This window comes from Eurosta solidaginis, chromosome 4, assembly GCF_040869045.1.
Source record: "Eurosta solidaginis isolate ZX-2024a chromosome 4, ASM4086904v1, whole genome shotgun sequence".
Classification (NCBI taxonomy): domain Eukaryota; kingdom Metazoa; phylum Arthropoda; class Insecta; order Diptera; family Tephritidae; genus Eurosta; species Eurosta solidaginis.
Window position 1 is genome coordinate 212,694,528 of NC_090322.1, and position 17,345 is coordinate 212,711,872.

The 17,345-nt window shown below is 36.9% G+C and overlaps 1 protein-coding gene across 5 annotated transcripts in view; it reads right to left on the bottom strand.

The window, feature by feature from the left end:
- The window catches only part of LOC137250947 (uncharacterized), a 396,368-nt gene that overhangs the window by 90,467 nt on the left and 288,556 nt on the right, over positions 1-17,345 (bottom strand). The window contains exon 3 of one of the 5 annotated variants that reach the window (XM_067784704.1): positions 15,508-15,610. The exons of the other annotated variants lie outside the window; for them this stretch is intronic. Coding sequence (XP_067640805.1) covers positions 15,565-15,610 — 46 coding nt within the window. The 3' untranslated portion in view covers positions 15,508-15,564. Of the gene's footprint in view, positions 1-15,507; positions 15,611-17,345 lie in introns of those variants that run through there. 5 annotated transcript variants of the gene reach the window in all.

A 17,345-nucleotide genomic window follows, 5' to 3' on the forward strand; every position in this document is an offset into this window, starting at 1 on the left:
TAAAATAAATCTCATTTTTATTGCTGACCGTTCATTTATAATGAGAATGTTACGTAAATATTAATAGAATATATCTATCTAAGTCACTCAACTTCTGATTCGTCTTCGACTAAGTCGGGATGTATATCTGAAGAATTATCGGTTAACAAACTTTTATAAAAAGGATGAAAACATGGATTTACAAATGGCAGTAAATCGAGCAGATCTTTTTTCTTTTTTGAACTGATCTTAGCATCGTCTGTTAATAAAGGGGGTCGGCTTTAACTATTGAGTTTACTCCACGTTTCAATAAGTTTAATGTTTTAAAAGGAGCATCTTCATCTAAAGTAGTTTTATAAAGAATTTTTGCAAAATTTGCCTTTTTAAATCTAAGCCATCTAATATCTTTCCAAACGAATTTTTTCCCATCTTGATTTGTACTTCTCCACATTAACTTTGTTTTTAGCAAAAGACGAAAATCAAAGAAATCTTCTAAATTCATTTCAATTACGTTGAATGCATTCCTAGAACGTGCACTTCTCACAAAATTGTACCAGTCATGTGGATGGTGTATTTGTGCCTCAGTTCTTTTCTTTTTTCTTTCTATCACAGAGTGATCGACATCGCATTCCATATGAGTGTGCCCCGGTTCTAAGAATTTATGATCAATAGTTTCTAAAGCCGAGTTAATTTCCATAGCCAGTATGAACATTGCGCAAACGAAAGAATTCTTATTTTGTCCCATACAAGAATCACTGTAAAAGATTGCGTGATTAACTTCTGAAAGGTTATTTATATGACTAAACAAGCACGAAGCGATTTGGTTACCGCCACGAGCAGATAGTGCCTCATGCTACATAAAACAATGTGGGATACCAGTTGTGCTGTCGTGCACAGTTAAATTGTACGTCCATAGCTGTCTTTTATAGAAACTTATTGAGTTTCTCAAGAACGGGGTAGGCAAACACTGCTGCAAATCAAATGTATACACTTTCACTGTAGGATCAGCGGATGCAGAGGTTTTGTCATTCCTTTTCGATTCATATGCCAAGTCCGCTTTATTTTGATGAGCTAAGAGTTCATTTTCTAAATCACCTAGAAGTATACTATCGCCTTCTTGTTTTGCAATACCAATTTTAGCTCTCAATTTCTCACATGAAGAACAAGTATCAAGTTTTGGCTTCTTAAATTTTATATTCATGGCTGTAAATTATTTCTAAATTAAATAATTATAAAAGGCGTTAAAGAAGCAACTTACTCTTGAAAATACTACTGTATGCCGAGATGCTAATTGCGTCGTGCTTGAATTTATCGCAAAATAAATTATACATTTGGCTCAGGGATACATCGGCGTGCAAATATTCTACACTTGTGTCTCTCCTGGTGTAGTGGCTTTCATATTTCGGAAAGCTGTTTATGTGGTCTTTTACAAGTTGAATTTTTTCATCTGTGAGTTTATTTTTTCCTCCACCCGACCCTCGCTTATCAAAAAAGTCACTATCAGGATAAAATAATTTTTTCTTCAAAACAGTTTTGACAAAACTGGCACTTTCATCAAAGCATTGTAGAAAGCACTTTTGGCATACTTGGACTCTTTGGCCTTCATACTCCACATAATAAGCAGCTTGAAATTTGCGCTCACGAGGTTTTTCAGGGTGCTTTTGCATATTTTGTGTTTTTTTGTTGTTGATGTCAATTAAAGAACTAATGAATAAAATTCTCTGATTGTACGTGCCCAAAGTCTAATATTTCTTGAAGATACTTCTTTGAAGTTCAAGCGGCACCTTCGTCTTACACTTCATGCGGCAATCAATCAGAAGGGGTCTTAATTTTCTTTCTGGTACAACATTACCCTTAACGTTTACATACGTTTTTCCCTGGTTTCTTCTTGTATATGAGATTTTCCGTGAGTAAGCTCTTTTAGACGTAGTTGGTGCTTCGTTGAGCAGTTCATCATTTTCTATATTAGTGCTATTTATATCCTCATCAGAAATTGAAGCTTCGTAGTCGGGATCCTGGACAGAGTTGTCACTGTCGAAATGCGTATCTTCATTACGAGATGATTTTTCCTCCTCATTTTCATCTCTTTGGCGAGTATAGGAAACATTTATTGTTAAATCGTTGCTTTCTAAAAAAGACATGTGGCTGCTTTCATCAAAACCTAAATAAAATAAATAAATAAAGGCAATGCATTTTGTTTTCTATTTCTTACCTGTAACGTTTCTTTCATAACCGATTTCATCCATTTTATATATGTTCAGTAATTCATTTACTATATTATTTATGTAAATTAAGAAGATATTAAATTTAAATCGCACAATCACTTTTCTCCTTTCCAGAGCTCTTATAACATCTTCATTAATAACACGAAATTGCTTAAGTAAAATAATTTTAAAACGGTACTTTAGTTATAATAACCTACTTGCACTTAGTACTCAAACAAAGAGAATATTTAATTCACATTTTTCGCTTACGTTGACATAGCTCTCTTTAAAATGCACCAACAAACACGCGTTAACAGCTTTTGTAGTGATAGTGCACGCCATTTTATATTCTCAATAATGAATAATGGTCTATCTTCTCTTAGGCTTTTATGTATACTCTCTTGTTTATGGCAAACTATTAAGAAATATAATGTGCAAAAACAACTTAAGTCTTTGTAAGCCATTTTAGTAAAACAATACTGTGTGGGTGAATTTTATTAAGTTTATTTTAGCTCCTATTGTAAATGTAACAGGGAGTGGTTAAGAGTTAAGCTTATATGTCTTTTTTCACATTTGCTTAAAAATGGAAGTTAAAGAGTCAGGACTTTCACATAAATATAAAGTTTTATAAGGGGAATATCGTAGTATATATAACTCGATTCATTCTTAAGTCGACTTAGGCGGTTATTGCTTGTGACCACAGATATATCTAGCAAGCATGCGTATTTATGTATTCACATATTTACGTATGTATGTATATGGCAACATAGGTACTTTCGTACAAAGCTGTCGCAGCAACTTTTTTTGTTCATTTGCCTACTAAAACGGTCAATTACGAATCAACGATTTTTGTGCAGTTGATTCAACATCTTGTTGCGATGGTTAAAAATTTACAGAAATTTCGGTTGAATTGGCCCGTTTTTCGGTTGATTTTACCAGTCTTTTTCTTTCAGTGTATTTACAAGGTACAGGGTGATCGAAAGTTACCGTCAGTAAATTGGTGGCGAAAAATTATTAAGGCAATTCACAAGGTCTCCTATTTGCCGCTTGTGCTATGGTTTAATTAAATTTTATATTGCAAACCATAGTAAAAACTCAAACAATAAAATTTTATATGAATATGAAACTCTTTTGAATTGCCGAATTAAATTCCAACTTAAAATACCTACAATCGTTTTTAATATTAAAAAAAGTTAAAAAAAAATTATTCAGGTCTCTGAGTTATCGTGAAGTTCCATTAAACTTGAATGCAAAATTTCCAAGTTCGAACGAGTTTTTAAATTCTTACGATCCCTGCATCTCTTAGCGAACATTTTTTCTTCATATTGCACTGTTATGGGGCTCTGAAATATGTTTTTGCTTTAAAGAATCTTACGCTACGGGAAGTTACTCAAGTAGCCGTCGCAAGATTCCACATTTTGTAAGTGGACTTTTTAAATATCTCGATCCCTGTCCCATCTAGAAATATTTTTTATACTAAATGTTACTGACCAAATCTTCATTTAAAGTTTCAGATCTCCAAGTCATCGGGAAGTTCCTCAAAACTCGAAAGCAAAATTTTCAAGTTCGAACGTTTTTAAAAATTTTCACGATTCCTGGAAAACCTAGAAAAGTTTTTTTCCTTCACATTGAATTGTCACCGGGTTCCGACATGTGTTCCAAGTTTCAAAACTCTGGCTTTCTGGGAAGTTACCCAAAATGGATCGCAAGAGTCACCAACTTTGTACGGAAATTGGCGGAAAAACATCAAATGAAATTAATATAAAAGTAGTAAAAATGGAAGCTATTTTTTCATGTAAAGGGATGGGGGGTCGAAGCCTGCCCGGAAAGGTAGGCGATCAACACCGCTTAGGAAAGCTCTGGGTGATCGGCCCAATAGATATGGATATCAAATGAAAGCTGCTAATGAGAGCTTTAATACAAATGTGAACTTTTTGCTTTTCGAAGGGGTTTTAGGCGGAGCGTCTCTTCCAATTTGCGTCGTACTTCTTCTGCTTTTTCTTACGAATTGGCGGGACGGGACCTACTTGTTTTATGCCGACTCCGAGCGGCATCTCCAAGGCAGACGAATTTTCACCGAGAAGCTTTTCATGGCAGAAATCGGAGTTCTTGCCAAACACTGCCGAGGGGCGACCCTGATTAGAAAAAATGTCTTCTAATGAAAAACCTTATTTCCAAAATTTTGATGTTGCTTTGCCATGGGCGTGAACCCAGGAACATCGGTGTGTTAGCCGGAACACGCTACCATCACACGACGGCGGCCAGTTTTCAGAGGTATTGTCTTATATATAAAATTCTCATGTTACGGTGTTTGTGGTTGAACTACTTCGAAATGGCTCCACTGACTCTTATGAAATTTTGTGGGCATATTGAGTAGGTTTGAAAATCGGATCTTTTATTATCATAATGGTAAGGGTGGTCCACCCCTTAAATTTGTATTTTTTTGTTTAGAAAAAATTTTTTGTTTTTATTTTTGGATGAAACGGCATTCAAAAATACTTACAACCCTCTTGGACTGGAACTGGGACCGAAAATAAAGGAAAAGAAAAATAAACTATAAAGAAAAAACTAAGTAAGGTGAAAGAGTTAGAGTTAGACGAAGATAGAGAGATAGGGATAGATGGAGCGATGGAGCGATGAAGGTAGAAGGAGGGTAAGCTAGAGAGAAAAGAAAGGATGGAATGAATGGAAAGGGAGAAAGAGGCGCAGAGAGAGAAGTGGATAGAAGGATAGAAAAAAATTGGAGAGAGGAGGCGGGAGAGTAAGAAGTGAAACTTCTTAAAAGTTACGCAGGTGGACCAAAGGTAGGGTAGAACAATGTCTGCCGGGTCTGCTAGTAAGTTCATAGAAACAGAATTGGAACGTGGATAAAACTAAAGAATCAAACAAATTTTTCAAAAATAATTCCACTATACAGCAGCAAAATCAACAAAGCCATAGGCTAGCCCTTCAACAGTGCCTATAATATACATTTGAAAATTAAAATGGTCAAAAGGTGTTCTTCAGAAATGTGCACTAATATCGTCCAAGAACTAATTGAAGCATCTGTTATCTTTAGGCAATAAAAAATTCTCGCTTTATTCAACGCCGCTTTCTGAGCAAGTGGACCATTGTGCCAGGTACAGAAACGATTACCCCAGAGATTAGCTTACACGAAGATTTAAAATCAGTAGATGCTACCGAACTCCACAAAAAATATAGAAAGTGGGTATGTATGTTTCCCTGTTAAAACCCAGCATAGATCCAAGCCAGCCGTTAACTCGCTGTGGAGAGACTAAGGTCTCTAAGAGCAGATAGAATGTTTCAGTAGAAGTATATTAAACAGGAAGCTTGCTTACATTTTCCCATCAAGACCGAGTGATTACCCCGACAACTGCGCGGCATGACATTAAGATCCAGGGACTCATTTTATTTAAACACTTGAACTAGTTTGAGACATCCAGGACCGATCTAACAGCGGTGATCGAAGGCCATAATAAATGTGTAACCTTATCTTAAGCACACCTCTTATTTTACTTCGAGACCTAACCAAACAACCTTACCACACCACTGTGTGTAAGTGGCAAGGTTTCCATCCAAAAAGTGGCGACAACAAGCACGCAGTAATTTGTTTTGTTTTTTTTAAGGGACAAAGGTGGAACTAGTGAGAATGCTGTGGTATCTGTAATAGACAAGGGTGTAACTCATGTCGTTTTTGTTACTCCACGAAGAGTTTGGCGAGAGTATCGATGCTTATGATCTTTTGCCATATAAAGAAAAATGGACGTCACAAGCGTTTGTTGCACCTAATCGCTAGTTCCAGCACATTGCACAACCCCAGAGAAGAGTATCGGTCTAACGATTTTTATATAATATGTAGATCACTTGTTAAGAAATCACAAAGCTTGCCAATGATTACCTCTGAAGCAATATTCATAAGTTTACCGAGATCTTTTTAATTCTTCCATTAACATTTAACGTTCAGTGCAGCTTCCTGCCCAATATATTATTGAAACATTTAGACCCACCAGAAAATATAAGCGGTCTGGGTTCAGAGATGTTGCTCCTTCGAGCAAGGATGGTTCATTTGGTTAACATAAAGGTTCCTCGTGATTAGGTCATCAGCGAAGGCTACGAATTAGCACTTGCTACTGAAGCAGGATGTTAACAACTACAAGCCAAAACTGGAAACATAATATTGGTATAGGCTTCATAGCGCAAGTGATGTCAGGTAAAGCTTATAAAAACAAGAGTAGCACTTCTGCTTTCCTCCAAATTGCTATACAGAAGTAATATATACTACCGTGCTTCGAAATTGTAATATGTCCTGAGATATCATGGCGTCAACTTACGGGAGGAACACAAAACGGCAGTATGTCGACTGACCTCAGAGAGGAATTAGATGTTCAGAACTAGGTGTTAGAGCTCTTATACCACTTATCAAATTGTTTTTGCTCAAAGTCTTTAATAGACATATTTATTAAAAGTATTTTTGCACCTCTTGCTTACTAAGTACGTGTAGAAACTCTCAAATATTCGTATAATACAGTTATCTCTTCCTTTGCGCACTCTCTACTTCACTAATCTGTAGTACTTTGCTTCTTTTTATATATTCAATACAGTTTTTACAACCGGTCATAAGAGTCACACCGCCGCGTAACTTGATAAGCCGCCCACCATGGCTGTCACTATGGCGCCTGAATCCTGAAACATACTTACAGTCAAAGTAGTGCAGTCATGCCACAACCTGATTAAATTGATAATGTATAAAAATGTTTTTATTTATATCTTCAAATAGACACAAATGTATTTTGTATGAACGTCTATCTATTAATATACTTTTACGCTTATAAAAATTCATGATTGAGCATTTCGTTGACGATGCACATGAAACAGGTTTAATAATATTTTGCGCTTCACCTTACTTCGTTTATGTCAATCCTTAATCAGCATTCTGTGGAGAATGTTACCGATCACTTACGACAGCAAAAATTATAATGTATATATATCAGGTATAGAGGCATAAGTGATAAATAAGAAAAGAATAACACAAGGATATGGCGGCAATGGGTTCATAAGCACAATTCAGAGCTTGCGCTACGCGAGGCGAACCCTGTTACAAATATTCTTATATCATACACTTATATATCGCGCAAGGTTCTGGCGACCCCAAGTTCCTCGTATTAAATCGTTCTCGAGATGGTCAAAAAGAAGTACCTGTTGTCATCGAGTAGAGTCGGCGCATATGCGCCTTGGAAACCACGCTACTGTTGGCAGCCTTAATTTCGAGATATGTATTAAAAGACTTCGTTTATTTGGGAACCAGCATCAAGACTTGCAACAACATCAGCTGTGAGCTATCAAGCTAAGAATCACTCCTGCCAATAAATGCAACCTTGGACTAGGTAGGCAATTGAAAATTAAAGTCCTCTCTCGGCAAACGATAATCATACTCTTCAAGTCACTTACTATATGCTATAAGGTGCAGAAGCATGGACCATGACAACATCAGACGAAACGGCTCTGGAACTGTTCGAGAGAAAAGTTCTTCGAAAAATGTATGTACCTCTACGCGTTGGCGATGGCTAGTACCGAAGAAGATTAGCGTTGAGCTCTACGAGCTATACGTAGACATCAACATAGTCCAGCAAATTAAAACGCAGCGGCTTCGCTGGCTAGGCCATGTTATGGAACCCGCCTATGGAAGCAGAGGTAGAGGCGGCCCCCACTCCGTTGGAAGGACCAGGTTGAAAACGATTTAAACTACCTTGGTGTGACCAATTAGCGCCGGTTGGCAGAGAGAAGGAGCGACTGGCGCGCCTTGTGGGACCGCCGTAACCGTTTAAACGGTTAGGAGCCAATTAAGTATATAAGTAAATCTTTCCTTAAAATCCTGTCCTTTTCTTTCCTTGTATTTGTCTAATTTCTTTAAAATCATAATTCTCGGTTTTTGTAGATCTGATTTGGTTTATGTCTACTCACTAGACTGTGTCCAAAAAGAGTAGCAAAAGTCTGCCCTAAATTTGTAGCTTATGCTGAGAGGTTCTCGGAAAATTTTTTTTATCCTTACAAATTCAGCCGTTTACTTAGTGTTGTAATTTTTGCTTTGAGAATCTCTATAGCTATTTTCGATGTTCTTTTAAACTTTGAAGTCGTTGTTTTTGTGTTGAAGTCGTTTCTTATAGTTTTGCTTGCTACACAAGTTATAGCTCACTTAGGGTAAGATTTTCTTTTCACCAAACTATTGTGGCAAATATTAGCATCACTATGCTGTTAGTAGTTAATCACAACAACAAAAACAGCAAGCACCTACACTTATGTACATGTATACATTAAAGCAAGCAGCTACACGTATGTAAGAGGCAACGAAGAACAGTTCACACACATAACAAGCAGCTTAAAGGAAAGAGGTTGTCTCACATACACATATGTAGTCATCAGCTAAGAGCAGAAGTTGTTACTCACACAGGCACATGCGTATAGCTAAATAACCAAGTATGAGATACAACTGTTCTAGAAGGCATGTACATGAAACGCCAGACCTTAAAAGAAATATGCGAACGAGGTAAAAGGGAGTATAAAAGCAGCGCAAGCTGAGGAATTATTAATCAGTTTTATTTAAACACGCTATTACTTTTGAAGTAGAATTATGAAGTACTACTCCCTAAGTAGTTTAAATAAAGACCATTTCGCAATACTGAATATTGCAGTTATTTATTCGGCAGTGCAGCGATTCGAACGTCAGTAGAGGGTGCATAATTATCAGGAACTGCTCAAAATTCGTTACCCTATGAAGTAATTTTGACAGACTGCAGAGCTCAAGACGACGTTTAAAAGAATTGTACAGCTAATCTAGGCAAAAATAATGACATGTCAATTAAAACAAAAATAAAAATAAACAAATTAGAACAAAATAAAAAAAAAAAAAAAAAAACACAATTTCGGCTGTAATACAAGAATGGAAAAAAATTAAATTTTTCGGGACCCTCGCAAAGTAAGCTGGAATTTTAAAAGGGCGGGTTTTGGTATTCCGTAAGGGGACTAACTCAGTCTACTGTTTACCGGTCTCACAAGTTAGAGTTAACACATTCAATTTAAAGTTGCTGGTTGCGTTTCCTCTTTCCGTGAGCAAAAACACATCAAAAACTGAAGTTTAGCTACGGAAGTACATAGTGAGATAGGCACTCTTATGAACAGGTTATGTTGAGCAAATAAATGAAGCGGCTCTGATTGGACGCCTTCTCTAAGTAAATTTGTCCACCAAAATCTAAAAGAAGGGCACAGCTTTTGTAAACTCAATTTTTAAGCCTAAACATAACAGACAGATACTTTGTTCAACTCGTATGAAATAAGCTGAGAAATTTAGAGTCAATCATGATGAATAATTTGAAAGACACTATAATCGGGTTAAGCACAAAGCTTACAGAAGTGCACACCACTCTGTAGCAGAGAATAATTGCAAGAAACTGAGGCACATAATTTTTTTATGAAATCATAAAAAGCTATGCCACGTTCTCGCATAAGTATTCTACTTAAGTGCTTTGCACTTAGCAAGTTCTTAACTTAGAAAAATTTAACAAGCCGCAAAAAACTCAATTCGAATGATAATCAACACGCAGAATATTGCATATTTACAACACATTGTTCCAAATTATGATTGCACAGTGGCAGTGGGTAAAAGTAGTTTTCCGAAAAAGCTTCCGGATCAATAAAATTGCATACACCGTCAATACAAAGAACAAAGCAATAAAAAAAACTGAAAAGTAGAGATAAAACCGTTCCATCATAAAAGTCAAAAGGAAACACGAAACTACAAACTGCAATACACAGACATTCCTTAAAGCCAAATAACAAAAAAAAAAAAATTGATGAAAAAATGGCAAAAGCAAATTTGTTGCCGGAAAACTGGCGTCGTTAGCAGCATCAACTAAAATAACAAATGATACACAGTTTTAGTTTGAGAACGAAATTGGGCGGTGCATGGCAACATACTTAGCTGGTGGTGGTGATGGCATAAAAATGTGTTTGTCGGATGTGCCAAAATAGCGTTGAAACAAAATCAGATCAACAAACGATTTATGACTGCGAAATAAAAATATGTAACGCGTGTTAATACTAAACTAAACTAAATGTAGACCGTAAAACTAGCAAGCTGCTGGCTAAAACAACAAAAACATAAAAAACAACAACAACAGATAACATTACAACATAACCAAGGGACGGAAAAATAAACAAATCAATACCCTGCAAAAAATGCGATTAGTCTAGGATGAATCCGGGAGTAGTTGAAAAGGAGTATGCGAATAATGCCAGTTTTGATTTCTTTGTATGCGTTCAACTGTTCCCTTTTGTTTGAGCATGCCCTATGAAGAGACTACTTGTACCCATTTATAACCGAACGGGAACGATAGGAACAATCCCTTTTGTAGCGATATGGGAACAAATGAAGACTAGTCCCTTTTATCATCAAATAGTAGCTTAGTTTTCTTTACATCTAAGTATATACGTTTACGCTTAAAATTTATATGGACTACAAAGCGTTAAACTTTATCTGCACTTCTGAAATTGCTGCGCATAAAATTAGTACTCCTAAATTTTAATACGCATTATACTCATATGCAACTGAAATACGTGTCTATGTTTCACCTCTATGTATTACCTTTACAAATGGTGTGTATCCACTATTCACCGCAACCGATTCAGCTATAGGTTATACACTATGACCACCAGAGGTGTGTGTCTCCGCTTTTCAGTACAACATGTTCTGTAGCTAGTTGCCGCTAGATGGGTCTCCTAAGCATTATCTAAATGAGGATAAGCTTTTTTTACGCGCAAGCGTAGACGTATATACGTGTAAAAAAGCACGTCTAGTGTTCGTTTTCGTATGGTACGGGGTATGTACATTTTAAGTTCAATACTAAAACTTGCAAAAAATTGTTAAATCCATTTAAGTAAAAAAATTATTAAGGCGCCAACTCATTCCAGGAGATATGGGTTGACGACAATAGAATATATGGTCCAAGTCATTTAGGTTCTGTATAGGGCGCGGCATTTTTTTTAAATAATTCGAATCCATCAACTGCAGTCTTTTTTATTTTACTCACTTCGTTGCCGTTTTTTTATGTTTTTTAGAAAGGGCTACATGGATTTAAAACTCACTAATCCCAACTGTGCCCAGAAGGGATCAGTTATGCCCTAATGTGGACAAAAGAGAATAATCGGAGACCTCTCACTTTAGGGATTGATCGCATGATTTTTTTGCAGGGTATGTTAACTCGAGCGCCTAAAAGCTGAAAGCATATCCAGACATAAGCAAAAACAACATTAAGTGGAAATCGGAGGATACTTTGAAACATAGCGGAACGATACAAGGTGGCAGCATGGTGACATACCTACAAACATAAATAAAAATTTCATGTACTTTGTTTTTGTAAATTCGATGGACAAATGTCAAAATCGTACTGCGCCGTAATTTGATGTATCAAATCAAATAAAAAAAGCTTAAAATCAGCTGTCCCATGCTGCCACCTTGTATCGTTGCACCATGCTTTGAAAATAGCAAAATGGAAATATTTAATTTATTCGTAGAAAGACCAAAAGTCCAAAAAGCAATTTGTTTTATTTATATTTAGAATTTGAATTTTGGCACGATGCATGAGTACGCGTGGAGAATTAATGGTTTTGTATTAGTAATTTTAAGATTTAAATAATGCAGGAAGATTAAATAAAATGTAAGTATTTAAGAAATCCTATGAACAACCGCACCTCCTCTTCCACTATACTCTTGCACTCCCCTGGTGGTACCTGCCCAGCATGGACTATATAGCAGGTTGTAAAAATTAATGTGTAGCTATTTTTTCGCTCGACAGCCAGCACTGTGAGGTCCTCAGTAGTGTGATTAGGCAGCATTCATGAGTGTAGTCCTTACAATACGATTGGGCATATTAAATGCCGAGTTCGCGCACGCTGAACCTATAACCTCGTTTTTCCATGATGACTCTTGGATCAGCGTCATGTCGAACGAACCTTCCTCAAGGGTTTGGAGGAGTTGGATGGACGTCTGTGTTTGAGTTTTATCTGTGAGACACACATCACCATTGTGTTGCTACTCCCCCTCCAACATCTTCATGGGCCTGTCTACGTCCTCCTTTTGCCATTTTTGCTTAAGAATCTCGAGATTCCCATCAGCTTCACCTGTTGATTACATGTTACGATTTTTGGCCTCGTGATTTCTCTGTTTTGGAAGTTTGTCTGTGTAACTCGTAACAAAATTTGGCTGTTTGTCCCTCTCCAGCAGCTTCGTTGTGTGGAGGAGGTCCCCTCTTTCCCCCCCTGTTTAATGGATTTCGAGTACCCTTCCAACCTCGCCCACTTTCGGCGTGTTAGGATTGTTATTCTTGGGACTTCTTTGCCTTTGTCGCAGAAAAGTTCTGCCTGTGACACAGACAATTTTCCGAAGTTGCCTGTACAACAAAGCGTCCGCCTGCTTGTTTTTGTGGAAGACGTAGTTATATCCTCCATGCCTAGGCCGCGATATGTTGATTGCCTTCCAATCCAGTGTCGTTAATTCGGGTTCTGGTACTGCGTATCTTCCGGCATCATTATGCATGGTATACGTACTTTGGCTTTTGGTATAGTGGTAATCTGCACTGCCACAACTGCCTCTAGTTACCGGAAGCTCAATACGTTGTCGCACGCTATCAGTTCTACATCATTGTAGCACCCTGCCGAATCAAAGATTGAAACGCTTTACTTGGTTCCCCCGAAAATCTTCAGAATTAAGCTGATAAATTTCGTTTTTACAGATCTCCACGTTTTAGTCGACTTCTGTCCGAAAGGATTGCTACAATCAACCAGTGCCACAGTTAGTAACTTCTTCGCCATATTATTCATCTACTAGGAAACAGCCGGAGTTTAATGTTGCCTCCCTTTTGCACCTCCAAGAAAGCCGTGTCCTACGCGTTACCTTCCTTTGGCTTATTACCTTCTTCCACACTCTTTGTTGGAAAATCGCCACTTTTCAAGTACACCCTCTGACTTGCACCTTTCCATCCATCGTTCTACAGCTTTAACCCAACTTATATTGTCTATGTAGCTGGTCTGGCTCACGGATGTGGGATAGAGCTATCTTATTCTCTCTGCTCCGTACTCTTCCTCATTCTACCTCGTATTTTGGACTCACCTGCCGAACACTTTGAGTGTGAACTAATTTTGTTTTTTTGTTATGCAGTTTCGTACTCTAATCAACAAAGTACAGGGGGCTTCAAAAATCGCATTTTTCCGAAGGGTGTTGCAGATTTTCTTCCATATAAAAAAATGGTTTGTATGGAGGAAAATCTAAAACACCCTTCGGAAAAAAAGTTGTCAGAAATTTTGTTTAAGCTTGAGAGACCTATAACATGTACTTTGGTATCTGGTAGTATCTGAGGCTTTCAAATGTAAACATTACCAGTCAAACATTCAAGTCACTCTTACATACATCCCTACCATTCAAGTTCAACTAATGACTGGATGCGGTTACGACGTTGATGTGAATGACATCGACATAAAGCTGACATGAAATCAACAACCTTAGCAACACTCATCAACTACAAAAGCTACAACAACATAAGAGTCACTTATAACAACTACAACAACAACAATTACATGAAAATATATACAAGCGGACAGTATCTACGAGTATCAATGTCTATAACAGCAACAACATACAACAACATTAACTGACGATCTAACAGCAGTAAATGATTGTTGCAGCAACAATTGTTGCGGCAATGTTTTTGCATGTTGTTATTGCTGCTGTATTTTTACTTTTTTCTCTACAACAAAATACATGGCTACTTAAACACTAATGCAATCATTATTGCACACACCTCAATCACAAATGTTCATATACATAAGTGCGCGATGCAAAAGCGTTTTCAGACAAATGTCAAAATGTTGAAATAATCAAAGTGTGGGTGTCTGATTTATAGCCAGACCTCGTTTTTGTGCTTTGCTAGCAGTCAGTCGGTCTGGCTTATATTGCTGCAGCTGCAATTGTTGCGTATTCGCAAAAAAGCTGCACAACAAAAACTCATACGATTAGCGCTCGTCAGTTCGATTTCAGATTCAACTTCGACATTTACATCGCATTTAACACGATCATTTTCATTTTAATCGTGATTTTTTATCGCATTTAATTTAAGCGGGTGTATAGCGCAATAAGAAAAAGCCGAAAGGTTTAAGTAGATACTTTTGCCACAAATAAGCTGCTGTTGCTGCGGCTGTCTTACCTTAATATTATTGGTAACACCTACATGTGAGGCGCTTTTTGAGTGTGTTTTGTATGCCAATGCGTTTTCTAATTTTACGTATATATGTAGGATACTTTTTTGTTTTTCAACATTTGTTTGCGCTGCCACGCTTTTGAACTGTGTTCTACTGCGAGCTTCGTCGATTTGCTAATTTTTTTTTCGCAGCCTTTAAGCGACTGCGATAAAATCATGTCAAATAAGTTTTGTAAACAGGAAATATGGCTATCTAAACATAAATATGTATAATATTTATACAAATATGTTTACATATTTATGCACGGCTTGTATTGTTCTGTCAATTAAAAAAGTGACAGCGTAATTATTGTGATGTTAGGATCAAGGAATTGTGTAACGGATGAGTAGAGAGCAGGGCTCCAATTAAATTAGGCGATTATTTTACAAAAAAATGTCGTGAGTACTAAGTATTCATTAAGTATTAAGTGTGCACCTTAATACAAACGTCTCCAAAAAGAAATAAACATTGTATTTCATTATATTTTTAATGAAGTCACAACCCTAACCAGCAGTTACTGTAATCGTAGCTGTAACTGTAGTCTTAACCGAAACCATAATTTCAACTTAACCGAAGTCGTAACAGCAACGGTAACAGTAATCGTAACGGTAATCGTATTCGTAACTGTAATCGTAACCGTAACTGTTATCATAACCGCAATTATAATCGAAGCCGTAACAATAATCGTATCTGTAACTGTAATCGTAAGCGTAACTATAATAGTTATCTTGGCTATAATCGTTATCGTAACTTTAATCGTAATTGTAACTATAATCGCAGTCCTAACTGTAATCGTTAACATCACTGTAATAGTAACCGTATTTATAATTGTAAGTTTTACAATAATCGTAACCATAACTTATTTCGTTTTCGTAAATGTTATCATAACGGAACCTATGATAGTAAACTAACCTGTAATCGTGAACGTAACCATAAGGTTAACAGTAACTTTAACCACAAATGTAACTATAACCGTAGATTTCACAATAAATGAATTTAACATAAAAGTTTTGACGTCATCTCGTCCTCTATTGTTATTATTTTTTATTCTTTATAAATACGATTATCATTTCTTCTTCTTCTAATAGATATTATGCTACTTACTGTGTTTATTATAAAAAATTATTTGACGAATTACATACCTGAAATGAAAGTAATAAAAACACTCGATTAGTATCTAAGTCAAATCATTGAAAAAAAAATTGTTAATTATAAAATGATTACACTCGTATTTTTAAAAAGGGGAAACACTGGGAGCGTTTTGTCTTATATTGGCGAAAAACTCAAAAGAATGAGAGAACACTTGCATGAGATGCTTTTGTAAATAAACAACCTTTAATTTTTATCTGCTGATAAAATTTCCACGAGGTCTTAGGCTCGGATTTCGATTTTATTGTCATATAGACCCATAGCCCGTAGCTGGAGAACATTCGCAAAATTTACTCAGTGCTTACTTTCCACTGAAGTAGAGAAGGTGGTATCTGTACATATTATAAATCAAAGTCGAAAGAAGTAACTCCGACACTACTGAACATATTGTGCTGCAACTTTCTTTAAACAAATTCTTTCATTTGCCTCTACAAATATGGCTACTTAGACTTAAAACTAATTCACCAATTTATGAAATATTTAAGAGCTAAATTCCAAAACTGTCTACTCCACCCACAGCATTGTTATGAACGAACGGCAATTCAGTGCCGTAGCTGCAAGAAGTGTCATTGTGTGAGCCGTAAATCACCTGCCCTTCCTTTATTCGGCTAAGAATTTGTTTGTCATGTGTGTTGTTTATTTCAGCATGCATTGAGTGCCGTACACCTATTAAAGTACTTAGTTACAAGCCATGGTGTATTTAGCACCAGGTGCCGTTATCCCATCAGCTGATTGCTTTTTCTTGATATTTGCCATACAACGCCTTGGTACGACAATATGTCAACTAATCGAAAGCAATGAACATTTTCTTTTGACTTGACATTTTTCTGCTCGGCGATTTGGATTGAATTCGCTTTGACATCACCTTGTATGGATACGAATTCGGTGCAAGCTGAATAATAAAATAAAAAAGAAAAGGCGAACGGGGGATATCACATACATATGTATGGTGAAATTTTTAAACGTAAGCCTTAGCGAAAACTATGAAGTGAGCACAGTGTCAAGTTCAAATGAATTAACTTTTTTACTTTGCAAATGAGTTTGACCCACACTTTAAGATGTATTAGGGCGCAAGGTGTGCATTTACTCACCTAGCCAAGCAGCGATAATAGCGTTTAACTCCCCTATATCTTCATCCAAGGACATCGGCTGCTGCAAGAGGTCGCTTCAAGCCGCAGCTAACTTCACAAACATAACCATTATATGGGTACCTAATGACAGGAACATCGAGGGCAACGAGAAGGCATACGAACTTGCAAGGGCAGGGGCACTTCTGGAAGCTGTGGAGGCAGTCGAGATGCATCGTGCACTTAGATCAATTAAAAGAAATATAAAAAGCAGATTTAAGGAGTTGGTTGTCTCCAAATCGTACTCCTCGGACACATGCAAGATAACCAAGTACACCTGACCGAATTACAATAGCAAGAGAACAGAGGACTTAATCTTTATGATCACTGCCACAACAATGGGACACTGGTCATATGGCCTGCATACTGGGAGAATGGGGATCCCATTTAACAGCACTCTAGCACATACTAAGTTTCTAACTATGGGTAGTTATATGCAGCCAGAAGTTAAGGAAGTAGCTAAATGCTCTGTGAAAGGTATCAGCGGGTTCATCGTCAGCTCCAAATGGCTCGAACGGAGTACCGACTAGGCATACGAAATATGGAGCAATTGGTTCCAGGAGAAATGTCGCTCAGTGCGCGACTTAAGCTTGGATCTTTG